The 25,682-nt window shown below is 42.7% G+C and overlaps 2 protein-coding genes across 2 annotated transcripts in view; one reads left to right on the top strand and one right to left on the bottom strand.

Annotated features, from left to right (window-relative positions):
- The window catches only part of ABHD17B (abhydrolase domain containing 17B, depalmitoylase), a 67,481-nt gene extending 42,535 nt beyond the window's left edge, over window positions 1-24,946 (bottom strand). The window contains exon 1 of the mRNA XM_073634489.1: window positions 24,571-24,946. The gene's annotated coding sequence lies outside the window, so the exon portion shown is untranslated. The remainder of the gene's footprint in view (window positions 1-24,570) is intronic.
- A 236-nt stretch (window positions 24,947-25,182) lies between these two features.
- LG01H9orf85 (linkage group 01 C9orf85 homolog) overlaps window positions 25,183-25,682 on the top strand; it is a 71,881-nt gene continuing 71,381 nt past the window's right edge. Inside the window, exon 1 of the mRNA XM_073634499.1 lies at window positions 25,183-25,344. Within this exon, the coding sequence (XP_073490600.1) occupies window positions 25,243-25,344 (102 nt within the window). The 5' untranslated portion in view covers window positions 25,183-25,242. The remainder of the gene's footprint in view (window positions 25,345-25,682) is intronic.

The following is a 25,682-nucleotide window of genomic DNA, read 5'->3' as shown; positions in this document are numbered from 1 at the left end:
ACGATAAACAATTAAAACTTTTTTTTGTTTGCTTTGTAATATTTTCACACACATATTTATATTTACACATTCCACATTAAAAAAAAATTCAATTTATTTCATTTGTAAAATGACTTTTCAATGTTTTTTTGTACCATTGCTGACAGCTGAAGTGTAAACAAAACAGAGTACTAAAAAAAAGAAAAAAAAAAAAAAAAAAAAAAAAAAAAGTATCGTTACTCGTAGTAAAAAAAAAAAAAATGGTATCTTTATCGGTGCATCCCTAATAATAATAATAATAATAATAATAATAATAATAATTATATATTTTTTTAATTTCAGAGTTATAGCCCTTTTTCAACAGATAAATTGGAGAGGAAAAAGTTTAAACTGTAATGTGCTGAGTTCAGGGGAAAATAGCTACTGAAGACAATACAAATTGCATTGTGTCAGGTAAAGTATATTACCCATTAATGGTGCTCCTGGCCATGTTTCTTGCAAAGGGGTTGGATCAATAAATGTAATGTGTAGCTCAGAACCTGTAAGGATTGCTGCTTTACACAGGGTTCAGTTACAGCTCTGAACGGCATGCAAACAACTGTATTTTCTGCAGCTTGCAGATTTTGCACCTACTGGAGCAGGATTTCATTGCTGGGGTGCAAAGAAAAAAATAAAAAAATAAAAAATAAATCTTTTAAGGCATTCCAGAGAAAAATGAAAAACAATGTTGTATATAATGTACACACTACAACTTTAGGCTGCTTTTACACTGCTCTGTAGCAAAATAACAGTAAGGTAAATGTAGGAAACTTGACAGCTAGTAACAGACTTTTAAAAACGTCCATTTGCCGCTTTTACATACCATGTTTATGAGCGCTTGTGTTTAGAAGCTTTTTTTTTTTTTAAAGATAACCTCAGGAGACCCTCCCAAATGCCCACAATGCATGAAAAACATGTATTATTAAAGTGGAGTTCCACCCAAAAACATTTGGCACCTTTTGGGGGGGTTTGGATACCAATCTTTGACAGGTATCCTGTTCCCACTTCTGGGAGCCACAGCTGCAGCCGTTGACGTCACTGCTTGGCTCCCTCCTCCTTCCCCTGCTGCCGGGCCAGTAGGAGAGAAGAGCGGAGCCTCACGCATGCGCAGTAGGGTTCCCAGCGTGAAGCCATAGGGCTACACTGCCAGCTTCTGTTAACCACAATGGCGGCAGCAGAACCCGACAGCTGATGGAAACATCAGCTGTGGTGCCGACATCGCTGGACTCCAGGACAGGTAAGTGTCCCATTAAAAAGACAGCAGTTACAATATGTGTAGCTGTTGGCTTTTAATTTTTGCAGCGGTGGGCGGACATCCTCATTAACTATTTCAGCCATTCTGTGAGAGAAGAGAGAGCAGTGTGCTTTAACTATGGATCCCATCTATAGGGAGACTCTCCCCTTGCTTGCAGGCAACAGCATGTGGTGAAAATTGTGTTTTCTGCCACATTTTACACGTTCCGCTTTAAAAACGCTTATGCAAAACGCGCATAAACGCGGGTCACCACATTTATAGGCATTTGAAATCCCGGTAAACTACAGTCTTAAACGCGTTTTTTTTCTGCTTTCAAAAAAAGGTCAGTAAAAACTCAAAATGTCTTTTAACTACTATAAACGACTGAGTGTAAATGTACACATAAGATAAAGGAGAGTTAAGGGGCTGCTGAAAAAAACGCCAAGCTGCTCCTAAATGTGGAGTTTAGCAGCTACAGGGTACATGCGGGCCTGATGTGTTTTATGGTTGCTTGCACCTGTGAAAAAATGGACGTGACAAAAAAGCAAAAAAAAAAAAAAAAAAAAAAAAAAAAAAAGAATTTTTGCTACGTTTCCCGTTCATTTTATTGGAGAGCTACATTTTTGGTGCGGTTTTGAAAAAGCACCCGCAGCTCAGTGTCCCAAGGAGTCCCATAGGATTTAAAAAGGGAAAAATATTAAAGTGCATCAGTGTGAAAGGGCCCTTAGGGGGTTGTCCACACTATCCGCAGTGACCTGAGCACTGAGTAAATGCAGGTCATCACTTGGGCACATAGAAAATAATTGCTTTTAGGTGTCCCTTTCAATAGCATTGCACTGCTGTACAGCACACTGTCATATTTAATGCAAGTATTTGTCCTCCTGTTTTGCACTACAATGTACAGTATGTGCATTGAGACACATCTCTCCTCTTCCACAAAGGTGATTGGCTGCGCCTGTGTCCCTCTCGCACTGCCTGTATATTCAGGACATCGCACATAAAATTATATGGGCTGCTGTGCCCAAACGCAGCCGCTGAAACAGCATAGACCAGGCCTTATGTAGCCATATGCAGGTATAGAGAGGGCACCATTTAATAAAGTGACATATCACCTGACATTTCATTAAAGCAATATTAAACCCAAAAATTATATTGCATCTTACCAAAGTGATAACTACATTTGTTTTCTCTTTTTTTTTTTTTTTTACTTTCTTTTGTTTTTCAAATGAATAACCTGTCCTGCAGATGTATCAGTTGAAATGTTGAGATAAACACTGACAGTGGTGCTTAGAATGGTCAGCTTTTATTAATTTATGTAAAAATTCTTATCCCAAAAAGGGGAAAAAAAGAAAACAAAAAAAATGCTTAAAATGTGTTTGCTGAAGTTCAGCTTCAATGGTCTGCTGGGTCTCTCCCGCAGCTCTGCTCTCTGATCAGACTATGTACAGCACAGTGATGTCACAGCTACTTTTACAAGCTAAAGCAGTATTAAATGCAAAATTAAAAAATGTATAATATTGCAGTTTACCAGTCATTAGATGTGGTGGCTGTATTCGTTTTCTTTGGCATTTTTTCCTCTGGTAATCTGACCAGTAACACACCTGTATTAGCGAGACACAACTCTGGAAGAATAAGCACAGGAGTCACAGCAGAATTGCCAGCTTGAAGGAGAGGGTACGGTTAGGCTTCATGTACACAGGATGTTGTTCAACCTCTCCTGAACGATTTAACTTGACAGCTAGAAACCAGCGTCTAAAAATGGGTGTTTAGCCGCGTTTGTGTCTAGAAGAGTTTATATAAAAAAAAAAAAAAAAAACACAAGTCTGTAAACGAAACGCTGCTAGACACGAGTTACCGCGTTTAGCAGAGTTTACAAGCCGTTACAGGCATTCGTCTGAACCAATTTTTTTGCAATCGAAAAAAAGGCTTCTAAGCTCAACTGCCTAGAAACGACTATAAATGACCCTGTGTACATGTACTGGTAAGATAACAGAGGGGAGTTAAGGGGCATCTGAAAAAAATGCCCAACTGATCCTAAACATTTGTTTACCAGCAGCAGTGTACTCCAGATCACACTTTATAATCAGTTACAGCAGTTTTTCTCCTTTTGGGAGAAAGATTTTGCAGGAATAAATAAAATCTGATCATTTAATCAACCCTGCCAGTGTTAAGTGGTTGGTCTCATCCATGTGATATATTCTGCTGGAGAGCTAGAGCTCTTTGAAAAACCAGACTTCCTGGCTGGATCACTAGATCACTTAAACCAGAAGGAAGCCAGCCTAAAAATGAAAACTAATGCAGTCATCACATCTAAGAACTGGTAAGCTGGAATATTAGAAATGTTTGCTTTTGGGTTTAATACCGCTTTAATAACTCAAAGACTATTTTATGAAGCTTTCTCTGATTGGTGTGCAGGTTTAAGCTAAGTAATATGAAAAAAAAAAAAAGAAGGGGAGAAAAAACACACACAAAGCACTGATCAAATTACATTTCAGCTGTGCTCCGAGACACTCCACAAGGTGATTATCCAAACTGTAAATTAATCCCCGCGTAGAACATAAGCTTTAAGATCTCAGGGTCAAGGGTTTAATCACTGGTCAAGTTCTTAAGCAAGTCTTGATTTACACTGCAGCAACACGTTTCTTCAGAAGTACTAAAAACTATAGTGGAAGAAAAAGAAGAACGCAGAACAATCAAACTATTTATTTGACCTTTATAATGGCAAAAAAAAAAAAAATGTATTTATGGCAAATAAAAAGATAGCCATTACTCAGACACTACCCATCTGTAAACTGCCTTCATTCGTCTGCATTGCTAGACCATGCTTTTGTCTGGGTCCCCGTGCTCCAAACCCCCGTCCACACCTGAGGATTTTGCAGTGTGACTGACACCAGTTTACCTTTCAGCACTCAGTTGCTTGTAGTTTTATGGCCTACACTCAAAGTTGTACATTCGCCATCTTTGGCCCCACAGACTACAATAGGAGCGCCTGTAAATGCTCAACATATGTTTTTGCACTTTAAAAGAACTACTCTCCTCTTGTCCAGGTCCAACTGTGAAGGCTCACCACCTGCAGTGGTTTCTGGGCTCTCCTGTTCCTCTGTAGAATCCAGTACTGCAGTAAAAAGATCAGGTTGGCTGCTCACAGGGGGGTTGGAGAGACAACCATTCAACGATCTTCTGTCTGATGAATGAACTCGGAAGCAACGTGACCAGTTTCACAGCAATCATTCCCTCCATTCACCTGGTTTCTGTGGATGTGAAGAATGTTCGTTTTGGCCAGCTTTAAGACTGGTATTCATGGGCTGAAAAGTCGGCTGGTTCAGCAGGAACTGGCTGTCATGCGGTCAGTGTGTACGGCTGTCTGTCCGTCAGAAGCCGGTCTAAGGAAAGGCTTATATTGAAGGGACATGCTAGTAAACCAGCATCAGATTAGTGTTTACAGCCAATGGCTGCATGCGCTGATCAGTGTGTTCTGAGGGGAATGTCAGAATACAAATAAAAATTTTAAAAAAAAAAAACCTAGCAGTGTGTACCAGGCTTTAGAAGGAGTAGTAAACCAGCCCTACTGCAAAGCAGGAAACAGTCGGGATATGTAATGAGCAAGTATGGTTTTACTTTACTTTGCCATAAGTAAATCACATACAGCTTTAAAAAACATTGTGCATTTAGAACATTTAGGCCTCATACACACTGGACGTTTTTACAGCAGCTGTTTTTGGCTGTAGACGTTTTTTTTCTACAGTTGATAAACACACCCCAAAACTAGTGGGTTCTGAGAGACGGTTTTCAGCTGTAAAAACGCTCTAACGCCGATAAACCCTCAAAAACGTCGCTCACCAGTGTTTAACGTTTTTGATCCATTGAAAAAAAAAAAAAAAAAAAAAAAAAACGCTATTGCAAAAACGTTGAAAAACTCACTGCACTGATGTTATTATAACGTTATTTTAACGTCCAGTGTGCATGAGGCCTTAAAGTGGATATAAACCCAATGTCATCTTTTCTAAACTACTGCCATAGGGGTTATCTATAAGGATATACATGCCTCCTGCATGCATCTTTACCTGTCAAATGTCTCCCCTCTGTCTGTTATGAGACCCGAAAAACTGCAGATTCTGTGGGTGGGTCTGTTGTCTGGAGCTCGGTGGGTGGAGTCGTGATGTCAGTAGACTCCCCGCCCACCTCTACACTCCCCTTGTCAATATGCATTTTCTCCTGTGTATTTCTTACACTGAACTTCTGCTATGATCTCTAACATCCAGTGAAAAGACAGGAAAGTAACCACATGACTTCAGCATGCCAAATCATGCGGAGGTGTGGAACAGCCAATCCTTGCAGAGCTGCTGAAGAAAGGAGTGGGGGAGGGAATTAAAAAATAATGCCTGTGTCTTAGGCTAGTGCACGAGATATGTAAATCACCTGTCACTCACAGCAAGGGGGAGGATTTGACAAAGTTTTTCTCAGTTTGTCAAGATTTATCTCACTGAACAATAAAGGAGGATTGCTCAGAGCTGGATTAACTCTTTGTGGCAAGACTGGGCTCAAATGATAGGAAATCTTATACACTACATTATGACATAAAAAAAAAAAAAAAAAAAAAAAAAAAATTTCGGGTTTACATTCCGAAGTTAATTTTTAAGCTGCTTGTAGTAACTTCTGCAGCACCAGATCTCTGGTGCAGGGGTATAAGGCGAGTAAAGGATCGAAGATTTTAAAAGGAAACAGTAGCCACAAGCAAATGGGACCCTCATCATTCATGCAAGTACCCTACCCCAGCCCTGGTGCAGGAAAAAAAAAGGAAGAAGGGGAGGGATCACCAAACTTCAGCTTTAAAAAATTGGTACATTTATTTACATCCAGCAGATCTTGTTAGTCGATAAAACTACACTTTCTATTTTAAGCAAGTGAATTTTCCTGGCTGCATGTTGCCCTTATTGATCTGGTGTACAAAGATCACACTGGAAAATGTATGAAGCTGCAAGTAAAAGACTAGCTTTAGTAGAGAGCCATTGCTACCATAAAGTTAGTGTTTAATGAATACCTATACCTCCTCTGACATCAGACAAGGAACAGGTTGAATAAGGAACTCTTCACCCATACAGTATATTTATAGTGCTGGGAAGTCAAGGTTGTAAGGCCCAATTCACTGTACTATCTTTTCACAGGATGCTGTATGCAGGAAGGGACTATTAATTCCACCCCCATCAAAAAATAAATAAAATATAGAAATTGATTAACCCAAGTAAACAAGAACGACAACAAATACAAGTATGGAATTCTATTTTACTTTTTAAAGTTGAACCTCAGCCACAAACAATTTATGGCCATTTGCCCTGTATAAAGAAATGAACACTAATAAATTGTGTGCAATGTGCAGCTACTGCATTACGTAATGCTCTTACTTTCATCTCCCCTGTACAGCACAGTCAGCACCAATCGTTCAGCTCCGAACAGTACAGTCCCAGCTTGAGTACACAGTTCACATTGGGTCAATCACTCAGCAGCTTGCCCATTCCTAAATCATCCTACATTCTCCTGAATGGAGGGGAGATTGTGACATTATCCACACCTCCTCCAGAGAACACATTGAAATGCAAGATGTTTCTGGAATGGATGGGCTGCAGAGAGATCCGCTGTGATCTGTGTACTGTGCAGGAACTGTACGTTTCAGAGCGACTGTATGAAAGTAAAGCTGGCCAAAGATGAGCTGAAATGCAGCTGCTTCAGCAGGGACTGGACGGATTTCAATCCATCCATGGCCGTTCTTGTTCCAGAGCAGATGATCTAAGGACCAACTGCTCTCAAACAGGCCTGTTGGAAAATTTTCAGTCGATCAGTGCATGCAGCAAATAACTGCAGTGCTGATCAAATGTCAAACCATCAAATGGCTGGTGTCTTAACTTATCACATGTGCAGCACCATGGCAGTTGCAGATCAAAATAGAAGCAGCTTCCTTGGCTGTAAGCCCCGGTTCACACTGGGACGACTTGTCAGGCGACCTAGTCGCCTGACAAGTAGCGTCCCGTTCTGTGCAATGGAAACGTTTTAATAGGAGCGACGCAAGTCGCTCCGACTTAGAAAAAGGTTCCTGTACAACTTTCGGGGCGACTTGCATTGACTTCTATACAGAAGTCGTCTTGCAAGTCGCCGCTGAGTCGTGTCCTGGGTCGCCTGAGGCAGTGGCACTGCCTCAGTGTGAACCGACCCTAAAGGATAGGAGGGTTTAATGCCACTGTAAAGTCGTCAGCAGACCGTCCTCTACAAATCTGTCAGTGACTAAAATGAGAGCAACCGAGCATGCGCAGAGCAGGGTGAGACAGTGTGTTACTAGATTTTAAACATTACAGTAAAACGGTTTACGAGCATTTCGCAATAGGAGCAGTTTTTGTTTTTTCTTTTTAAAATCCTGACTCGGTTTTTCAAGCATGGTCTTGCAAGACAAGCAGGATTCAAGCCTCTGGGGTGTGCAGTACCATATTTTGCCAGAGGTGCGGGGGCACCAGTGACGCTCAGAAACACCCCGTCACTCCACAACACTGGAATGAATTGAGTTTCCACTGATTCCTACAGGGAAACTTGCTTTAATATACGAGTGCTTTGGATTAATTTTCTTAATTTTCTGATGAAAGTTCCACTTTATCTTTTGCCAAAAGAATAAAAGTAAATAAAATCTAATAATAAATGTTGGTGCTAGTAAATACCGGTTTTCCTGTACTTCCTGTTTCTATACAAATCATTCGTCTAGGCTGCTGCAGTCTCCATGACTCCTGGGATACAATCGTCACCAACTCCAGGAGTCAGATTTTTGATTTTTTTGCTCCCATGAGAGTTTACAGCCAGGGGAGGAAAGCAGAGGAGAGTCAAGAGCTGGAGGGTGGAAACCCATGCGTGCCACGCCAAGCCCTTACACAAAGGGCTGAAGGCGCATGCGCAGTTCTCTGCCATTGCTTTAACAATGTGTATACATAGGGCTGGAAGCGCTGTGCTTAGTGCGCGACCCAAAAAGGGATTTAATTGAGCATGAGCAAGACTTAGCAGGGCTTGCGAAGCAGTGGATTGAAAAGCAGGAAGAAAGGCCATGGCTTCATTTGTCGAAAGTTAAAATGGCAGATACAGGAACTGGGTAAACAAAAAAAAAAAAAAAAAAAAAAAAAAAATTGTACAGATTAATGGAAATGGATACAGTTAGGAAAGTCATTATTTCTAAATCACAATGTATGGTCTTTGTAAAGTTTTTCAGCTTTGCCTGCCGCTCCTCTTTAAGAGTACTACATAAAGCAGCTGCAGCCACATCATGCACAAACTTTGGTTCACACAGGAGCGTTTTGGGATTTGACATGTCAGATCGCATGTAAAATCGGCGGCAATCGACATCAAGGGCACTGTTCTAATCGGTGCAACGCCGCATCTGTGGCACTGCACCAATTTCAGAAAAGTCGTTTCTGTACTACTTTTTGCGATTTCAGGCTGCAATTTACAACCTGCACAGATGTCTCTGAAACCACGGCCGAAATCGGGACTGACATGTGTGAGTTCAGCTGAACTCGCACGGCTTCATTCCCGCAGCTCAGTGTGAACCTGGGCTTCGTGTTCATTATTATTATTATTTTTTTTTTTTTTTTAACAGTGCAAGTGGCCAAAAATTGAGTTCAGCTTTAAACAAAAAAGATTGTCCAAGGGAACAGTGTGCTCTAAGAGCCCTTGCACACTGGGGCGTGGGGCGGCGTCGGCGGTAAAACGCCGCTATGCGGCCGCTAGCGGGGCGGTTTTACCCCCCGCTAGCGGCCGAGAAAGGGTTAAATACCACCGCAATTTCAATGGGCAGGAGCGGTAAAGGAGCGGTATACACACCGCTCCTTCACCGCTCCGAAGATGCTGCTGGCAGGACTTTTTTTTACCGTCCTGCCAGCGCATCGCTCCAGTGTGCAAGCCCTTGGGGCTTGCACACTGGAATGAAAGCAGCGGCACTTTCGGGGCGGTTTGCAGGCGCTATTAGCGCAATAGTGCCTGCAAACCGCCCCAGTGTGCAAGGGCTCTAAAAACTTTAACGGTTACTACTTTGGCTCAAATCTGCAGACAGGGAAAGAAATCAAAAAAAAAAAAAAAAAAACACAACACGAAACAGGTCCTTCAAGTGAAACTCACTCTCACATGCCTGGGAGAATGAAAACTACAAAATAAAAAAAAGGTCATGTGCTTAACATAGAATGTTTTTTTATTCATATGACTTTACTTAGTTCTGCAAGTCTGTATGGCTATTGTACGACACCGGTAAAGGAAACGTTGTCTGAGATACTTGTTAAAAAGCTGCACCTGTTATCCTGAGGGAAGATTCCATCAATTGAAATGGTTTGATAATTCATGTCACTAATCTTTTGTCTAAGTGACAAAAAAAAAAAAGGGACTATAAAAAAATTAAATATTCAGGTGGGCTTACGGAAACTAACGGCCTTCATTTTTTTTCTTAAAGGATTTAACAAATAATATGTACACCTAAATAGACAGCACAGCTGCTTGTTTTGAGACTTGCCTTTTCTGATTGAAACAGACATATGAAGGAGTCAACCACAGTATTGGGGGGGGGGGTCGGACTGTCACTTTTTATAGTTTAATGTCAGCGGTGGACCTAAAATTAGCTTAGTTGAAGCACTACTATAGAACCAGGTCCGGTTGCCAACCTATTTCATACAACAGTACTAAAGTCGCAGTTCAGATCCACAGATATGCAAAAACTTGAATTCAGGTAATTGTAAGTGTGACTTGTAATCCGGGAGCAGAATTGAGTGTTTCTGCCCCTTTACCCCAATTACACCTTTGTACAAATGACTTGCAGCACAGGAGCAGAATCACATGTTTTTTGCCCCATAGAATTTCTAATACTAAATAATAAGTTCCATTTAAAAAAATAAAATTTACTTTCAAAGCACTTTTCAGGCACTACAATTAAAATCTACAGGGACAAAAATGTGCAATTCTACCCTGAAGGTGGTCTTGCCATTTTTCAAGCTTCACATGACTCACTGACAGATCAGGCCACTAAAACAATGGGATTCTTCATATTAAGGGTTGTTATGCTCTAGGAATCCTGAAACAAAACCTTCAGGTGTGAATGAGGGTTGGTGGTATAACCACCCTGGTTGAAAGCTACTAATAGCAGACCTGATGTCACCCTATGCATGTAGGACCAAAATATTTAGTTCTCCATATTTTTCCTTTGCTTTGTATTCCTCTCTATTGCCCACATCTATCCTATGCACTGTATAAATGGTTGTCTGATGGTCTCCAAATACTAGTTTGCATTTTTTATTACTACCCTTTACTTTGAGAAAACTGAAAGTAGAATTTTCGAAGGAAAAAAAAAAAAAAAGGTCACTAGATTGGTAGGTTGGTAGGGAAAAGGGACAGACAGGAACTTGTTATACAAGATTCCTCCTTTGTGAGAGCCAATGAGTGTTATACTCAGTTAAGAGTTCTAGAGCCACAACTGTTAAGAGCTTCTGCAAAAAGCAGTCAGTTCAATTTACAAGCCACTTCCCCATTCTTTTAGTTTGCATCTAAGAAAAGAGTCACTAAAAGTCAGTGACAAAAACTGGCTAAGAATGAACTTGCATAATGGAGTAAAAAAAGGAGTTTCAGCAACTAAATTAGTACAGTGGCTTGTGTTAGTGCAGCTTAGACATAGTTGAATACATAGATTCAAAATTATGCATGTGCCAACAAGGCATGAAAGTAAACCTGCTATTAAAGTAGATGTAAACCTGATTCATGAAATTTGACCTAGGCACATATATATCTGTAGCATTTACTTATCTCTCTCCAAAGCCCAGAGTCTTTCTGCGGTTTTGTTCCTCTGTTATCAGCATGATAACTTCTGACAAGTTCTCCAAGATGGGAGATAAAACCAGCCTGAGATTTGTGTCTGGGTGGGTGCTAAAAATTGATTAGCAGAGAGCTTGTCTTGTCACAGCACTACTCTGAAAGGATCTCCCTTCCTCTGTTGAGAGGGGGTGTGTGTGCCTTTCCTCCAATCAGCTGTCACACAATGTACAGTGGAACCTTGGATTACGAGCAGAATCCCTTCCAGGAGTATGCTCGTAATCCAAAGTACTCGCATATCAAAGCGAGTTTTCCCATTGAAGTCAACGGAAACGAAAATAATTTGTCCCACATTGACTACAATGGGATACAATACCGCATGCGGCCAGAGGCAGGGGGCGCCGGAGAGCCTTGGAAACGGCCGATAAGGCCCAAGCACACTTTGGCTGACCTTGGCAAACCTCGGAAAGACTCGGTTCACGAGCCTTTCCAAGGACAGCCTTACTGTCCTCGAGCCCTTCCGTGCTTTTCCAAACGCTGACGATCGGCGTTGTTAGGCTCCGGCGCCCCCCACCTCAGGCCAAAAGCGGTACTACACGCCACTTTTGGCCTGAATCCTACTTGTTTTGTGAGACACTCGCAAACCGAGTTAGGATTTTTAGAAATACAGTACTCGTTTTGTGAAACGCTCATTAACCGCATTATTAGCAAACCGAGGTTCCACTGTATACCAAGAATCCATTCCTATTGCTGAATGAGTTAGTAAAAGTTTAACACGATGTAAGAATTCTAAAGAATATATAAAGCTGAAGACAACAGATATACATGTAAAACTTATGTAGAGAAATTTGTTTCATCTCTGTGTATCATCTGAGGCTGTTCACGTCACTGGGTATATGTGAGGGTTTACATCCACTTTAAAGACAGGTGATACTATTGCTAGTTGGAAAAGGTTAGTTGTTTATAAATCAAATTACCAGAAACTCATAGTTACAATCTTTGTGAATAAGGCTGTTGTCACAAAAACTACTAAAAAATAAATAAATCTTTAGTTCAGGGAAACTGCATACTGACAACTAATGCCTCGTTTCCACTGAGCGGATCGGTTCGGTACAATTTGGAAGGCCTAGAATGGTCCGGCCTATTCAGGTGAGCGTTGGAATGTATAGTAGCTCCACCCTAACCGAACCGTACCATTTTCTATGGCCCCACATCTGAAGCAGGACCCAGAATGGTGCGGTTCAGTTGTATGGGCTGCTTTCATAATGGAAACACTCAAAATAGCGTACCGTACCGAACCGCTCAGTGGAAACGAGGCATAAGGTGTACTTTGCATGCTAGCGATCCAATATTGCTCCTGCATTGGCAGATATTCAGTAAACATCACTAATTTAAGTACAATTTGCAATGCCAACCTTGGAAACCAATTCTGGTAAAACCATTTAAAAATGACCTTTTCAGACAGGCGGAGACTCGAGGCAATGGTACCAATAGGGCTAGGCCAGCTGTGTGACCATGTTAAAAAATAAAGTTAGCACCTGGTGTACATACCCCCACACTAAGCGGAAAATCACCCTTTAGGAAACTGATAGAAAAAGTTTGTTTACCATCTGATGTAAAAGACCTTTAAATGACGACAATTCTGGGTCGAGATCACAGATGTTTACTGTACAGATCATAGCTTAATTTAAAAGTACAGCCAAAGCTCATTTGACTGTACTTCTGTGGATCACAGGAATTCTGCACTCTTGTGACCCATTTTCAGCCCACTGTCAGATGACATCACATAGCCGATCTAGGAACCCAGGTCAGCCTGTCAGTGAGCCCAAGCCAGCAGCTCCTGCACCCTCCACAGCTCGCCAGCAAGTGCAGTAGTGACTGACGGTCACCAACTCTCTGCTCACAGAGCGCTGAGAATGGTGCGATCAGCGGTGTTTGATCGCTCATTTCTCAAGTCTTAGAGCCAGCGGGGGACAGATGCAGCATCAAACTGATGCTGCATCAACCTAGGCAAGTATAAATTTTAAAAAATAAAACCTAAACTACACATAGCGCTCTTCCTCCGACACCTGCAACTAAGTTTTGGCTCTCATACAGGAACTAGATCATATCATTACCTTTTCCATCTTTCATCTATTCACAAAATGCCTTGTATTCTGTTTACAAGGAGAGCAGAGGGATACAGCATCTCTCCTTGTCCATTTACAGAAGGTCTTGTGATCACTGAACCAAACACACACCGATCACAAGTCTCAACACAAAATGTAAACAAAGCCCGACCCTTCTCCCTCCGCCAACGATTGCATCAACCCGACTGTCGCAGGCAGCAGAGATGCCAGTGCAACAAAGTTCACCCACAGACAGAGGAGAAACCAGGAAGAGGCCTGATGAAAGAGAGGGCCCGGCCGCCATGGTCATGTGATGGGCAGGTTTCCATGGTGAGGAGGATGTGAATTGGCTTTTTGGCGATTTGGTTACATGGAGATCAGTGGTTTTGGGTACATTACCATTCTTAAGCATGTACGTTTATGATCATGTATGGAATAGCTTTTAGTTGTCTGTTTATTTAGCATATTAAAGTGGTTGTAAAGGCTCAAGGTTTTTTTACCTTTGTGCACAGAAAGCATGAAGGTAACAAACCTTCTGCTCTGCCTTTTATTTTCCCAAATTCTTCAGGTTTGTCACACAACATGCAGGTTTCACAAAACCATCATTAGGTCACATGCAGCTTAAAAAGGTTCCTAAAGACGGAGGATGTCCACCCAGATTGGCGAGTATTCATACGTTTTTAGGCCAATCAATAAATCTCAGCTGACTTTGCTCAGGAAGAAGTTGATTGGCCAGGATCGATTTTCCAAGCCAAAAGCTATAGATTCTGTGAAGGCAGACAGACAATGCCCAGAGCACTTCTCCACCCCCTCTCTGTAAGCAATACACGTGACTTTACTTGATGCACACTTGTATGTATGTATGTCAGGAAAGAACAGAGTCAGCCACAATCTAATGTCTGCATGTAGCCTAAACTGTACCTCTGCTTTGCCGTGGAGGGCAAAGCAACACATTTACTTTAATCCCCTTACTCAGCAGCACATACCCTGTGTATAGGCTACAAGTGCAAAGAACTCTTTAAATGCAACAGCATGGGTGCTTGTCTCGTATGCTCCTCCATACCCAGGTTTTTCCTTTGCTCCCAGCAGCAAACAGTAGTGGAGGAGAAAAGAGAAGGTGCAGTTGAAGAAAACTGGTCATTGTGACCTGCCAAACAAAGCACAGGATTGCTATAAAGCTGAATTCTGGGCAGCTACAACAGGCTCAAGCAATCGTAGCTCTGAAATCATTAACTTATTATAAGGGGGGCACAAGGAGCCAATCAGGCATGTTGCAGTGCACAAAACGTATGGTGAGAGAGTGATGGACAGATGCTCTTAAAGAGAAACTGCAGCAAAGGTCAGGACCCCTTCCCTGGTAGACAGAGCTGTGTACATCTCAGAACTGAATACAAATATTTTGGAAGGTAAAACCAGCTCTCATATGCATTTCATTTGTGAACTTAGCTCTTTGTTCAACTTTAACAGCTGAAGTGCAGGAAACCTAACGTCTTCCTTGCAGTGGGGCTGTACTCACTACAAGTGTTAACTGCAGGCTTCTGTCTAGACTCTAGAGCAGTGATGGCAAACCTTGGCACCCCAGATGTTTTGGAACTACATTTCCCATGACACTCAACTACACTGCAGAGTGCATGAGCATCATGGGAAATGTAGTCCCAAAGCATCTGGGGTGCCAAGGTTCACCATCACTGCTCTACAGCATTTGGAAAAACAGTTTTACTTCCCCTTTTCAATTCCTCCCCTCCTGCAGGCTCCTCTGCACTACTAGGCTATTGAGCCTCTTCTCTCCCATGCTCCAGGAGTCTAAGGTAATCGCATGTCATCAAGACAGATGCAGGATCTAAAACCCCGCAAAGACGGGCCTAATTTTGGGCAACATCAGCCAGTTCAACAGAATAGGGCTAACATTCGGCCTGTGTGTATGACAGTCCGTCTGGCTTCTGTTGATAGGACATACTCGAAAAAGGTCTGCTGATTGGCGCTCTCAGCCTCTAGCTGATTGGAGTGTTCTGGTGGGAGGCGCCGTCACCATCAGAACACAATAGCACAGCAGGGGAGATTGCTGTACTAACATCAGATAGTTAGTACAGCGACTCCTCCTGAGCTGTCATTTTTTTCCCCCATTCAGCACTGATGTGTACCAGGCTTAAAGCGCTGCATTGGATGTGAGGATGCAGAAGAAGGGCAGTCCACCACTGGAGTATAGGGGAGCACAAGATTGGGCAAGCAAAAGTGCCTTTACGGTCTCCTAGACTAAATGTGCATTTAACTCTTGCAGTGCAGTGACAGCCCCACTGTAGGGGAGAATTTAAAAATGTATTTTAAAAAGGTGGAGTGTGGGAAGGGGGCATTTGCACCATGTTAGACGGTGAATCAGCTCAGGTGCCCCATAGCAAGCTGCTTGCTGTGGGGGCACTCAACAAGAGGGAGGGGCCAGGAGCAGAGCAGAGCAGAGGGACCTGAAAAGAGGAGGATCCAGGCTGCTCTGTGTAAAACCACTGCACAGAGCTGGAAAGTGGAAAATGTTTGTTATTTTTTTTAAATTAGACTTTACAATCACTTTAATAGCCTTTAAGTCATATGCCCTCTGCCAACACACTACATCATGGGAGGAATATTACAAGTTTTCTGTAACAGACAGCTGCGGAATGGCCCTGATCCTTAAAGTGGTTGTAAACCCTTACCTATAACCCAGTGAATTGACTAGCCTCAGAAGATACAGAGATGAAACCAATTTTCCTATATAAGTTGTACCTGTTTATCTTAAGTCTTCTCTCCTCTGCATCCATTCAAAGTCTAGAATTTATAATGCTTGTCTGAGCGTTCACAAAAATAAATAAAAGGCGGAGAGCTGAATTTACACACTGCAGAGCTCAGTGAGAAGAGATCTGAGAGCCTATTAAAAAAGGGAAGGGACACCACCCCACAACACACAGGAACAGAGCTGAGGCAATCAGTTGGAGGTCCCTCTCTGTCACCCTTTTTCTGTTGGTGTCAGGAAAACTTGTACAAAGACTCATGCTGATAGCAGAGGAACAAAGCAGCAGACAAAAGTGACATGTGCTCTTAATTAGAGCTGCACGATTCTGTCCAAAATGAGAAATTTTTTTTTGCTTGCAACGTAAAATCTTTCACATTATACAAAAAAAAAAAAAAAAAAGGGCTAACTTTACTGTTTTCTTTTTAAATTCATTTAAAAATTGCATTTGAAAGACCGCTGCACAAATACAGTGTGACATAAAATATTGCAACAACCACCATTATGCTCTAGGGTGTCTAAAAAAAAAAAAAAACTTATATTATATATATATATTTTGGGGGTTCTAAGTAATTTTCTAGCAAAAAAAATGATTTTAAACTTGAAACCAACAAATGTCAGAAAAAGGTTTAGTGTTTAAGTGGTCTTTTTTCACTTACACACAAAGTCTATTCCATTGACAAATTGTTACAATGTTTATTACTTAAAGTGGGATTCCACCCAAAAAACAAAAATACCTGTAAAAATTCTAAAAAAAACAAACAAAAAAACATTTGGATATTTTTTTTTTTTCACTTACCTCTAAATGCCTGTTGCTAGGTGGTCCCTCGTAGTCTGCCTGTTCCTTTGCCTGGGCTGGTGACATCACTTCCCCCCAGGCACAGGAAGGGCTCCGCTCTGCTCCCTCCCTCCTGTCAATCATCTGGGACCCAATACAGGTCCCAGGTGATTGAGCGGCCAATCACGGCGCGCGGCGCCGCTCGCGCATGCGCAGTGGGTGCCAGGCTGTGAAGCCACAGCCCGGCGCCCACAGTTGAAATGCCCGCGCCAACGAGCGGAGGGGGGGGGGGATGAGCGGGGCTTCGATCCCCCGCATAGCTGGACCCAGGGACAGGTAAGTGTCCAATTAAAACTGCAGTATTTGTAGCTGCTGACTTTTAATTTTTTTTTTGACGACCCCCCTGGGTGGAACTCCTCTTTAAGTTAAACTGCTAAAGAATGTTGTGAGTTGTGGTAGACTGCCCGATTTTTCTCTTCCTTTCTTTTGACAGCTGTGGCTTCAGAAGAGCAGAGAGAATTCTTTGCATAGAAAGAATTGTGAAACACTTTAGTCAAGATCGCAATAACGATTCTTGACGATTAATCGTGCAGCTCTACTCTTAATTGGGATAAGTACACACTACAAAGGATAGGCTTTGTTTATTTTTCATGTCTGAAGTTTACAACCACTTTAATGTAACCAAGGATAATGGTAAAGCATAGCCACCAATACAAGGAATGGAATTACATTTGCTGGAATGGGTCAAGAATTCACACAGAATAATTTCAAATGTTAATAACGGTTTATGTCAAGTCATTTTCAAGTCAGAGGCCTTAAGCCCCCACGTTGACATTGGTGCAACTTGTCATGTTATTTTTGGAACTGTCAAATCGAATGACAAGTTGCATCCCCATTGCAGATAATGGAACCGTTCATGTTGCAGTGATTATGAACTGGGTTCCTGCACTACTTTTTACCAATATCATTACAACTTGGATAGACTTCTGTTAAATGTCGCAAGTCACAATGAAATGGGCAGTGAAAAATCGCACTGATGTGTGGCTTTGAAATTGTATGGTTTCAAAGCCACATCCGTGTCAACGGGGGGCCAAGATAACAAACACCAAGGTCTTCCGAGTCTTTCAGTTATGAGCTTGCAACAAAGTTGGTAAGGTTCCATCCAGTTCAACCTCTGAGCATTGCTCTTTTGAAGGAAATGAAAAAGTAGCAAACGTGTTTTTGAAGGCTACTTTGTGGTTTATTTGATGTTGAGAAAATGCACTATAATTCTTGTTTCTACTAGCACAGTGTACAGAGGAAAGTAAAGTCAGTGAACTTTAGCACCATTAAACTATTATGTACAAAGGAAAAAGCCCCTAATGATCAGTTTAGAACACTTTTGATGTCACAGGTAATCGTGGCTGTGCAGAGGAGGCCGGAATTTACTTTACTACCTTTCTGGCAGTATGGATTCACACCATCTGCCTGTATACTATGAATTGCTGAATGGCTTATGTCTTACCAAATCTAAAGCCCATTCAGAAAGACTACAATACACCAATGTTTACTGTCCATTCAAAGAGCTTTTGTTTCCATGTTCTTATTGTATTGGTTAGCTCAGCTCAGAACTGTGTAATAGATAACAGGGCAATATTCTAATCAAGTCCAATTAAGTAAACCTGTTGTGTATGGAATAAATGTGCTTAAGCCAGTTTGTGATTATTTCTATCTTTTAGTGTAAAAACAAAATATTGATATGTACATTGTGTATGGAGGGCAGATCAGGATCCTATTATTTGAATGCCTGCACTGCATATGCTCCAGACATAAGAGGAGAGGGTGGATCAGTCTGTGCCTACCGCCTACACCACATCCGCCCCCTCATCCCAATCCTTGGATACGAATACCAGACACAGCAGCATCATGGGGGAGGGGGAACAAGGATACTTTCTCAGAGCTGTTGATGAACGCAAAAACAGCTTGTTCTGGTTTGTGCAGACAACATAGAATCCATTTCACTGCAGTATGATCACAAGGTGGTTTTTTTGGTATATAAATCTGGTAATCACTCAGATGGCCAAGAAAGTTAAACAATACTTATTGTTAGATGCCGGTCCTTTATAATCACTGTGTGGAGTACAAGTTGACGTGACCTGAGGCAACCTCAAAGACAAATGCAGAGCTTTATTGGACATATGCCATTGGTCACATGGAGGTAACCCAATTTCAGCATTGCGCTCTATACCATGTGACATTTGTAGATCCTAGAGTACACAGCATTGCATTTATACTAGCGTACTGTTTAGTTTGTTAAGGGGGAAAGAAAACTTTTTTTTTTACATGACAAAGGCCAGTCGTGAGATCCTGCTATAGCCATCATTCCCAGGATTACCACCGATGGGCAAGGAGGGGGATGGGTACAAAACAAAGAAGATATCAAGATACAGACTGACACAGAAAAAGACATTTCATGCTTTCTAGCCTAAAGGCGCAGTCTTTTCTTTCTACTGCCTGAAGTTATAATAGATCCTGTTATATTTTAAGTAAATGTATATTCAAGTGGATGACGTTCACTTTTCTAAAGCACCATACAAAACAACAACTTCTTCTAATTTTTAATAAAAAAAAAAATTCCTTATTTACGCCCCATTTTACATCTCCAAGCTGCTGATCTCCTCCAGCCACTTCCTGTCTACATGCACTCATCCTAGTGTCCGTTATTCATCACTGCTCAGAACTGCTTCCCAACAGTGACATTGTCTGAGCAATGCTTGTCAGCTTTGCAGTCTCCATCAGGGGCTCATATGACAGCATACCCTGTTTCCCCAAAAATAAGACCTAGCGTGATTGTCAGTGATGGCTGCAATATAAGCCCTACCCCCCCAAATAAGCCCTACCCTGTTTCCCCGAAAATAAGCCCTACCCTGAAAATAAGACCTACAAGGACTTTAACTAGGGCTTATTTAGGGGGTAGGGCTTATATTGCAGCCATCACTGACGATCCCGCTAGGTCTTATTTTCGGGGAAACAGGGTAGGAGCGCCCCTGGGGGACCAATGTCACCATAGCACGGGAAGTGCATAAGCAAGTACCTTTGAGGCAGGATCACCAGCTTTTTATTAGTAACTAAAGATTAAGGCTTCGTTCACACTACTGTGACTCCAAAGTTGCACGATTCCCAGTGCGACTCTGAACTCTCTGTATCAAAAGAGTGCAGCCATCTTTTTAAAGTTGCACCAATTTGAATAGGTGCCACTGAAAGAAATGGGCTGCGACCTGTCAAGCGACTGATGTGAAAAGTTGCACACGTGTGAATGCACCCTTAGGGTCCATATGCATGGGCCATTAGCATCTCCTGCTAATACCAGCAGCAAGAATCTGCAGATTCCTACAGGTGCTTGCTGTGACCATTCAGTCCATACAGTTCACAAACTGATAGTAGCTGCAGCTATTGGTGACTGTTCGTGCAGCAAGTGATTACTTGCATTTGGGTCTGTATCCAGCCATGATCAATGCAGATGATCACGCGCTGACAGCGGCTGCAGCTATCCATGACTGTTCGTACAGCCAGTGATTATCTGCATTGATTGTGGCTGGATACAGACCTAAATGTAAGTAATCACTGGCTGTAGGAACAGTCACAAATAGCTGCAGCCACTGTCAGCCTGTGCACTGTATGGGCTGGGCAGCTGTACACAACCTGTCAGTCCAGACAGTGGAAATCACAGAGTGCAAATTGCCCTCATGAAAGGACCCTTAGGGCCATTTCCCACTGATCAGCTTTTGTGAAGCTTAGGGCCCTTTCACACCAATGCACTCCCATTGTCTTACAATAGAAGGTGCCTTTTTGGTGCACTTTTAAAAAAACTTCACCAAAAAAGGCACCTCCTATTGGTCAATGGAGCATGCAGGACTTTTCAAAGCACAGCGCACCTGCAGTGTCAGTTATATAGGATTTAAAAAGGGAATGGTTTTCATGTTGAACTGAAAAAACTCGGCAAGAGCACACAAGTGTGAAATGGGCCTTCCAGACTGAAAAGTTCTTATGAAACTTATGTGAGGTTAAAGTGATTCAGTTTAGATCTGCTTTCTATTTACTAGCTGGAAGGGTGCTCCAAATTTTGCAGATGAAGCAAATACAGAAGACATTAGACTGCTAGTAACATTAGTAAAAAGTCTGTTCTCATTTCCCAGAGTGGTGTAATAAAACCCTTGTGACTCCGCTGATAAAGAAGTCTCATGTGACTGCAATCTAGGTTCTGACAGACAATCCTAGGCTCTGTATATCCACTGACAAGGTCTACCAGGGGTTCACCAGAAACCAGGAGGAGGACTAGGTCACGGGATACCGCACGGGATCCTTTCTATTCCATATGTCATGACCAATGCTCAGGATCCAAAACTAAACCCTCATGGTCATTCACACAACTTGTAAACTAAAAAAGCTCTGTTTTAATGTGCGGGCTGGTGCCAGTTTTGCCCATTCGTTTTTTGTAACTTTATTGAGCATGTACAAAATGTACATTTCATTCAAGTCTCCACACGGCAGCATTGTAATACGTGCTGCAATGTCATCTGACTTGCTGTAGTGTAGTGCAGAGTTGTAGTGTGAACAGAGCATCTAAGGAACAATTGTTTTCTATGTGCCCAGAGCAGTGATTTTCAGCTTTTAGCGCTGTCGCATTTTGAATGACATTTGCGCGGTCATCCATCACTGTACCCAAACTAAAATTTTTATCATTTTGTTTCCACAAATAGCGCTTTCTTTTGGTGGTAGTTGATCACCTTTGGGATTATTTTCTGCTAAACAAATAAAAAAAAAAAAAAAAAAAAAGACAGAAAATTTTGAAAAACATTTTTTTTGTTTGTTACATAACTTTGTAAATAAGTAAGTTTTCTCCTTCACTGACGGGCACTGATGGAGCTGCACTGACAGGCACTGATAAGTGGCACGGCGGGGCACTGATGAATGCCAATCAGTGCCAAACAATAATGCCTGCCAATCAGTGATGCCCATTGTGGGCACTGATTGGCATCCATTGTGGGCATGGGTGGCATACCTGGTGGTGACTTGTGGTGGGCATACCTGGTGGTCCAGTGTGGGCATCCTCAGGGGGGGTTGGGGGGCTGCACTGATAATCAGCACAGACACCCCCCCCGTCAGAAGAGCATCCGATTGGCTCTCCTCTACTCGCGTCTGACAGACACGAGTGAGGAAAAGCCGATCAATGGCTCTTCCTGTTTACATCTGATTGGACACAGTTGATCACATGGTAAAGAGTCTCCGCCTGAGACTCTTTACCTAGATAGGAGTTGCGGTGTGTCAGACTGGCACACCGCAACACCGATCGCCATGATGCGCGCAGTGGCTTGTTAGCCTGAAAACCGCCATACGAGGTCCGGTCGGGATAACACAACCAATTTGCTGACATCATTTTGCTATATGGCGGGGGGGGGGGCGCAATTGGATAAAAACCTCACAACTGCAGAGGGGGGGAGGACCTATTGCATGCTGGGAGGGGGGCGGGATCAGCTTGGCACCATGTTACCCATAAGCCAAACGTCATCCCAAGAGGCCAGCTTATGGAACCTGAAAAACAAAAAAACAAAAAAACAAAAAAACAAAAAAACAAAAAAACAAAAAAACAAAAAAAAATTGACTTCCCGATGACATCAGAGGAGAACGTGGTGGCACCCGACCTGGAATGCTGAGATCAAGTGGTGGTTTACACCAGAAAATGCTGGATTGGCTGGGCTGTGCTTTTTTTTCCCCTGGAACTACCCAACTGGTAATGCAAGAAAGGAAAACAAAAAATAAAATAGGAGTGAAGTTCCTCCTAAAGGGCCGGTTCACACCACAAAAATGCACTGCAGATCCGTTCTGGATGCATCAACATGTGCTTTTCTAATGCATTTCCGGTGTGTCTTGCTTTTCACTGTACCGGGGTCCGGTGTATTTTACCATGCTCCAGTACAGTGCAGACAAAAAAAAAAAATACAGCATGTTCTATTTTTTTTTTTTCCTGGAACTGATTGCACTTGTGTGAACTTTGCCATTGGAAACCATATAACCTACTTTCCATGCATTTTCTTCAAGCAGAGAAAAAAACAAACAAAAAAAAAAAAAAAAACAAAAACAAAAAACACTACTCACTGGACTGCATGTGGTGTGAACTTGCCCCTATGCAGCATATTTACCACTACGTGCCACGAAGTCTCACTTTATCTGTAATCATTTCTCTCCCATACAGTCAGGGGGCATGTGCTGGGCTTATCAGAGATCTAATTAATGGTAGTCTTATACACTTCAATAAAATTTCACAAGCGATGTCTCCCAATAGGAATAATCACTCTATAGCAGACAACCCATTCAATATGCCACTCAAGGGGAAGTGGAATTTGATTGATAGATGAAAGACACCATGTAAACTCATATTTTGATCGATAGAAACATGATCAAATTCATGAATGACGCATCTCAATGATGCCGATCAATGCAAAACGATTGATAATACTCCACCTTAACTGACTGGATGCGATCAAACCGAGCCTGATCTAAATGGAGTCTAAAGCTGGCCAATACACTAGTAGATTTTCAAACAAACATCTGTACAAAAACTACATCCGATGACTTCATGAACGATGATCAAGAGTGTTTCAGAATTTTGTTTTTAACATTTTGTAATAAATGGACTTTTCGGGACAAAAACCACATTCACTGTTAGAAATGTGATCATTTGTGAAACGTTTTCCATCCTTCTTTAAAATTTTATCGCCGAGGTTAAAAGAGATCACCAACCTGGCCCTACAAAAACGAAGACAAAACAAAATGTTGCCAATTGGTTTCTATACACAGCTGCACCAGTTTTAGTAAATCTCCCCTTGTGTGTGTTGCCCATAACGCGGAGGTGTCCTTTAGTGAGGCTTTGACAATAAAACCTGGAAGCTGATTGGTTTCTATACACTGCTGCACCAATCGGCTTCCAGGTTTTATTGTCAAAGCCTCACTAAAGGACACCTCCGCGTTATGGGCAACACACACGAAGGGAGACTAAAATTTGGTGCAGTTGTGTATAGAAACCAGATTTTAGTAAGTCTCCCCTCTTGCCCAAAACGCAGAGGTGTCCTTTAGTGAGGCTTTGACAATAAAACCTGGAAGCCGAATGGTTTCTATACACCGTTGCACCAGTTTTGGTAAATCTCCCCTTGTGTGTGTTGCCCATAATGCGGAGGTGTCCTTTAGTGAGGCTCCATTCGCATCTTTGTGTCATTTCGATTCTGCCTGCGATCCCAAATCACGGGACACCCGTGCAATCCCTGTCACTTCCAATGGCACCCCGGTCGTGGAGCGATTTTGCCACGATTGGCACCTGTACTTCTTTTGGGCGACATGCGTCACACGATTCTGTCTATGCGATTTTACCGCAATTCGTCAGGCGACAAACGCAGCAAAATCACGCCGTGATCGAGGTGCCATTGGAAGTGACAGGGATTGCACGGACGTCCCACGATTCAGGACCATGGGCAGAAACGTGGCATTCCGCCTGCAATCCGGGACGCCAAGATGTGAATGGAGCCTTAAGCTTTGACAATAAAACCTGGAAGCTGATTGGTTTCTATACACAGCTGTATCAGTTTTGGTAAATCTCCCCTTGTGTGTGTGTGCTGCCCATAACGCGGAGTCGTCCCCAGCGTGTTGCGTCGCCAGGAGCCCTGTACTAAGCAGTGGGGAGATTTAGCTGTGGCTCCAGGGAGACCCTACAAGGTGAAGGAGCCACACTATGGATGGAAAGTCCACACAAGAAAACTTTGAGAGGATGCTAATGCTGCACACCATGGAGGAGGGAGGCAAGGAAGGAGACTGGGCGAACACTAACCTGTAAAGTGCGGTGTCAGATCTGGACGCCTCGGCCTCTGGGAACCAACTGCAGGGGGGTTTCACGTGACGTCACTCCGTCCACACTCGATGACGTCACTCCCGTGTTTCTTCCAGCCCTCCTCTAGACGTCATACCCCGGACAGCCGTCGCTCCGACATGAACAAAACACCCGTCCACAAGGCACTTGGCTGTGTAGTGACGTCACGGCTTGTGAGGCGCTCCGGTTGATAGGAGAGGTCAGTGTAGTCCAACCGAGGCGCTGCGACACCACACACCGGAGCAACACACAGACACCTCCGCGACTCACCGCCGAGTAACCCGGGAGGGGAGGAGTCCCCAGGCACTGCTGTTAGTAGTGGGCGGGGCACTAGCGTCTAGGCTGTCCAATCGAAACGTGAGAAGATATGTGACATCAAAGGGTCGCTGTTAGCGAATGGGAGGCGGAGCGATAGAAAACGTACCAATCGTATCGCTGAATTGTTTCATGCGTTCCAATCAGATTAGACCCTGGCTGTGAGGTCTTGTTCGTAAAGAGGGAACGGAGGCCCGCCTTCCCTTTGATAAACAGACACGTTGTCCAATGAGAGAGAGAGCTAGTGAGGAAGTCGCTATCTGATAGGTGAGGAGGGGGTCTTCGGTAAGGGTGCCTCAGTGAGTCAAACTCAGCAGCATGAGCTCTCAGAGGGGTAACGTGCAGCGGTCCAGGCCGCAGAAATATAAGAATGCGACTGTCTATAAGAATGATAAATATGACGGCAGCTCCCGGACTAAGGTGAGAGGGAGACACAACCATATACTTCTCGCCAGTGACACATGGTTGTCTATAACTGAAGTTATTCAGGAGGTCCAGGGCAAGCTGTAGTGAGAGGAATAGGAGTACCTGATTGTTTAGGGGGAGGCAGTATCTCTGGGGTCCCTCCTGAGGACAGCGAATATAAAAGACATACATAAATGCAGCTCAGTAATCATTAAACCCTTCCATATACCCAGCGAAGGGACTGTCCTCAGAAGATACACAGAAAATAAACAAGTCCTCCTACATAAGTTGTACTTGTTTGTTGTTCTCTATATCTGTTCAAAGTCCAGATTTTATGAAGCTTGTCTGAGAGT

The sequence above is a fragment of the Aquarana catesbeiana genome, linkage group LG01 (assembly GCF_042186555.1).
Source record: "Aquarana catesbeiana isolate 2022-GZ linkage group LG01, ASM4218655v1, whole genome shotgun sequence".
Classification (NCBI taxonomy): Eukaryota; Metazoa; Chordata; class Amphibia; order Anura; family Ranidae; genus Aquarana; species Aquarana catesbeiana.
Note: the sequence above shows the minus strand (reverse complement) of the source record. Positions and strands in the feature narration are given on the sequence as shown.